At 42.2% G+C, this 5,315-nt stretch overlaps 1 protein-coding gene across 1 annotated transcript; it reads left to right on the forward strand.

The window, feature by feature from the left end:
- Positions 1–3,811: 3,811 nt before the first annotated feature.
- On the forward strand, positions 3,812–4,714 carry LOC144657954 (uncharacterized). Its single transcript, XM_078518287.1, has one exon. The coding sequence runs from the start codon at positions 3,812–3,814 to the stop codon at positions 4,712–4,714; it is 903 nt and encodes a 300-aa protein (XP_078374413.1).
- Positions 4,715–5,315: the final 601 nt, after the last annotated feature.

Genomic DNA, 5,315 nt, shown 5'->3' on the forward strand with positions numbered 1-5,315 from the left:
CTATACAATTCAGTTTAGTGAAAACCGCCTAATACCCCTTATATTGCAATGAAAAATAAATCTTGAAATCTGATCAAAAATTTGTAGCCCTTGTGGTTCGTGACAACCAATCTAAAACTACGTACAAGAATAGAATAGTTTTCATTTTAATCGTTCAGCCGGCTGCTTGTTTATTTCTGCTTGTATATTTTGTGCTTCTACATTTCTGCAATACAAGACTAGAGCAGACCTCCCACGCACTTAAATCTTAAAAAATAAATAAATGTGATATATTAAAATTATATACATTACAATTAAAGTGGTATTTACAAATTTAAAATATGTTTAAAAATTCTCTTTTTAAAAGGTTCAGGTCACTTGTCTCTCTAATGTTCTTAGGCAAGTCATTAAAGAGCTTTGTCCCTCGGTAGGCAAAAGATCTCTGCCCTGTCTTTAGTCTACACTTAGTCTTTGTTACGTGTGTGTTATTGAACGTCGCTGAAAACGAAGATAGCTTGGAGTGACATTATTTAAACATTTCCTTACCATTACTAGGTCGTTAAAAAGCAATTTATCTTTTACACCAAGCCATTGAAGGGATTTCAGGGTCTCTGAAATGTGATCGTACTTTTTTTAACCCAGCTACGATCCTACAAGCATAGTTCTGAACTGACTGGAGTTTTCCCACATTCTCTTTGCTTGTGTTACTCCAAACCGTCGAACAATAGAACAACTTGCTAAAGACAAAGGCATTTATGAGAAAGATCGGGGTTTTCTGGTCCAAAAGGTGCTTTATCCTATTAACTCTAGTTAGTTTATGAATGAATCAAATATGGCGGCAATCAGGCAAGCAATCAGAGGCTACTCAGATTTTGGTATTACAATTACAACCTTATCCAGGGAGATTTTGGCAAGTTAATATGTAAATTTGCGGAAGCATTGATATAGTTGCGCAACTGGGGACAAAAAACATCGAAAAGCTATTTTGTCACAAGAAAGGGTCCTACAAGCGATTCGCCCCAGTTTTCTTCTCCTTTCTAAAGTGGCGAATGGCGATAAAGTAACAATTCAGTGATCTGTGTGGTGTCTCTAACAGTTGTTACTTGCGCGCGTTACTTCAAATTTCAGCAACAAACAATCAAAATTTACATGGAACTCAAAAAGAAGAGTTTATAAAAGTAAGTTCACTCGGAAAGCTGTAACTATTAACATGTTTAATTCCCGGGGTTGTGACGATCCGTGGTTTAAGTTAAACGCAATACAGGCGCTAAACTTAATTGATTGTCCGAGAAAGTGGGCATTGTTCCATAAGATGTCGTGATACAGTTATTTGCGACAATAACTCACTCACTCAATCCACTTTGTGCCCTTGGGCACATAAGGCCATGACCAGAGACCGCAGATGAAGCCTGTCCCTTGCCTCCCTTCTAAGCTTACCCCTGCTGAATACGCTCGCCGCCGATCCTTATTTTTACTATTCGTCGCCTGCTCTCTTTTGTTCTTACTCTCGCTCTTTGTTCTTTCAGGTTGAGTCCAGTGCCTTCTCGATTGCTTGAATTGAGGGTGGTTTAGTGTTAATGTCAACGTTTTGAGTTTCTTCGTGTACTAAGACTATGTTTTTAGGGTCTCCACGCAGTCGATTGTGGATACTGTGTAAGCGGTCTTGTCATCTGTTCAAGTGATCTTCTACTCGAGATAAACTCTGCCGTTCGCATCCTTAAAGGTACGTTTCCACTGCTTTAGCCACCCCTAAACGCCTTCGAATATTCTACAGCGTCTTAAGGTCTCGACTTACTGTAGCCTCTTCTGTTTCCTCAGCCAGGTTCTCGGCGTTGTCCTTCTTGTCCCTCTTGGCCCCTACCTTCGCTTCCTACAATCCAGTTATTGGTATTTTTCTGTAGCGGTCTTTCACCCTCTCTGATCTTGTTGAGTTTATCTTCTCATTCATCTGTTTCCTTTATGATATCTTGTCTTATGTTCCTTGCTGTGTAGGTTCTTCTTACTTCCGTCCTTTGAATCCCAGGATCTTCTCTTCTGCTTCTCTTACTGTCCGGTAGAAACTGCCAAGTAAACAGTTTAGGTTCCCTCAGTGGATATTTTTCATGCATGTCGGCCAAGTAAGTCAGACAATTAAGCTGTCACTTGGTCGGTCTTCTATGGTTTGTAGCTTACTCGCAACAAGCTTTGGGATTTTTATGTCATCTTGTGGATTTCTCTATGCAGGAAAAGGATTCCACCAATGGCCAAGTTGCTCTCGACGCACAGGTCGCAGAGTCTGTGTCCGTTAAGTTGTCGTTGATGTAGCCACACCCGTTCTTCCCGCCCATGATCTTTTCACGGCCTTCATTGTTGTTCCCAACGCCCGCGTTGAAATCTCCAGTCACACACGGCATTTCATGTGATGGTACCTCTTGAATGGCTTCCTGGTCGTATAAAACATCTTTCAACTTCGCCTCACTTTGCATCTTCTTTGGTGCGTAGCAGGTGATGACAATGAGCTTGGTGTACTTGTAGTTAAATCTAGCCACGGTGAGTATTTCCCCTAGTGGCTTCCATTCCATCAATGCCTTTGCTGCTTTGTCTGAATGATGATTACTAGACATTTTGTGTGTTAAATGTCCTCACGTTGTCCTCTCCAGAAGTCCTAGAGTATATCACCGTGTGTCAAGATCATTCCTGATCCTGTCCATCCGTGGTTCACACATCTATCCCATAACTGTCCATCTCCTTCACAACATGGATCAGCTTGCCGCTCTGATGCATGTTGCGTACATTCCATGTCTAACTTGGTTGGTGAGTTCCTTATGAAACTCATGTTAGCTGAGGGAAGCATATTGCCCTCGTGCTGGAGTATTATGTCTTACTTGGTTGGTGAGTTCCTTATGGAACTCATGTTATCTGAGGGAAGCATATTGACCTCGTGCTGGAGTATTATGTCTTACTTGGTTGGTGAGTTCCTTATGGAACTCATGTTATCTGAGGGCAGCATATTGACTTTGAGCTTAATCATTCTGTCTAACCTCTTGGTTGGTGAGTTCCTTATGGAACTCATGTGATCTCAGTGCAGCATATTGCCCTCGTGCTGGATAATTATGTCTTACTTGGTTGATGAGTTTCTAATGGAACTCATGTTATCTGAGGGCAGCATATTGCCCTCGTGCTGGATTATTATGTCTTACTTGGTTGATGAGTTTCTTATGGAACTCATGTTATCTGAGGGCAGCATATTGCCCTCGTGCTGGATTACTATGTATTACTTGGTTGATGAGTTTCTTATGGAACTCATGTTATCTGAGGGCAGCATATTGCCCTAGTGCTGGATTACTATGTCTTACTTGGTTGATGAGTTTCTTATGGAACTCATGTTATCTGAGGGCAGCATATTGCCCTCGTGCTGGATTACTATGTCTTACTTGGTTGATTAGTTCCTTATGGAACTCATGTTATCTGAGGGCAGCATATTGCCTTCGTGCTGGATTATTGTTTTACTTGGTTGGTGAGTTTCTTATGGAACTCATGTTATCCGAGGGAAGCATATTGCCCTCGTGCTGGATTATTATGTCTTACTTGGTTGGTGAGTTTCTTATGGAACTCATTGTTATCTGAGGGAAGCATATTGCCCTCGTTGTAGTGTTTATTACTTAAGCCTTACCCTCCCCACCCCCATGTATATATTACCCAGCATGACGCTGGAGCTTTGATGATTAAATGTACACGAGTGTAATGGCGTCGTTCTCTTTTACTGTTGGTTAAATCCGGATCATCCACGGTTAAATCTGCACATCCACTACATTTTGGCGACGAGGACGGTCGTTGGTAGAGTTCCTCTGAGATGGCAAGTGTATGTTTGAGCGATACACAAGGTTTAAAGCCATTTGACTGTATCGAAACTGCTGGTATTTCTGCACGCTGGGAAAGATGGCTGCGAGCTTTTGAATTGTATGCTGTGGGTAAAGGAGTCAAGAATGTCGATCAGAAGAAGGCTTTATTGCTGCATACTGCTGGTTTAAGTGTTCAAGATATTTATTTCACGTTGAACGAAGAAGGAGGAACAGATAGTTATCAGAAAGTGAAGGCGACCTTGAATAAATATTTCAAACCGCGAGCGAATGTTCCGTATGAAAGGCTTTGTTTCCGTGAGACGAGTCAACTGGCCAACGAAACCATCGAACAGTTTGTGACCAGATTGAGACAGAAAGCCCAAACCTGTGAATTTGGAGACGGCGCTGCTGTGGACGAACAAATTCGTGATCAAGTGATTAGCAAGTGTTTGTCACATGAACTCCGTCGAAAGTTACTCCAAAATGGTCGAGCCCTGACACTTCCGCAATTAGGAGAAATTGCCCGGTCTATGGAAGAATCTGGGAATCAGGCACGTTCAATCGAAGGAGCAAGTGGCGAGGTCAGTAGTGAGGTGAATAGTGTGAGTGGAAGGTCTGATTACAAAAGAGATGCGAGCACAAGGAATGTGAAATGTTTTTGTTGTGGAAATATGGGACATAAAGCTAATGATCACCGATGCCCAGCGAGAGGCAAACAGTGCAGATGGTGTAAAGGAACTGGACATTTTGAAGTTGTGTGTAACACTAAGAAGAAGCAAAACACTGGTCGAAGAAATGGAGGTGCTAGAGGACCACGAAGACCAGATGCCAGCAGAAAGGATGGCAAAATTTCTGTGAAAATAGGAGGTTTGCCAGTAACAATGATTATTGATTCGGGTTCTAGTTGTTCGTAATGTGTGGGAGCATCTGAAAGCAAATAAGGTTGAATGTGTGTCGAGCAAGGTGTCCAAGAAGTTATATGCATATGGTAGTAATCAGCCATTACAAGAGTGAGGTCGTGGGACACGCCCTCCTTGGGCGAGGAACTGCCATTGCCTTTGAGGTATCTACAGATGGAGCAGAAGGGGTACCAAGCATTTTTGAAAAATTTCAAATTGAAGGATTCTCAGCTAAAAGTCCCAATTGATTCAGAGGTACAACCCATTGCACTACCAATTAGACGAGTTCCATACCACCTTCGTGATAAACTGAGTGACAAACTGGCTGAACTTGTTAAGCTAGACACAATTGAGAAAGTGAGTGGTCCAAGTTCGTGGGTATCACCAGTGGTAGTCGTACCCAAGCCCTCAGGTGACATCCGTTTGGTTGTCGATATGCGTCAAGCCAACATGGCAGTAAAGCGGGAACGTTACCCAATACCCACCATCGATGAAGTTTTACAAGATTTGAATCAGAGCAAGTTCTTCAGCAAATTGGATCTCAACTCTGCCTACCATCAGATAGAGCTGTCACCTGAATCAAGAGATATTACTACATTTTGCACAGACAAGGGAC

This window comes from Oculina patagonica, chromosome 6 (assembly GCF_052425735.1).
Source record: "Oculina patagonica isolate OP01 chromosome 6, crgOcupat, whole genome shotgun sequence".
NCBI classification, from domain to species: Eukaryota; Metazoa; Cnidaria; class Anthozoa; order Scleractinia; family Oculinidae; genus Oculina; species Oculina patagonica.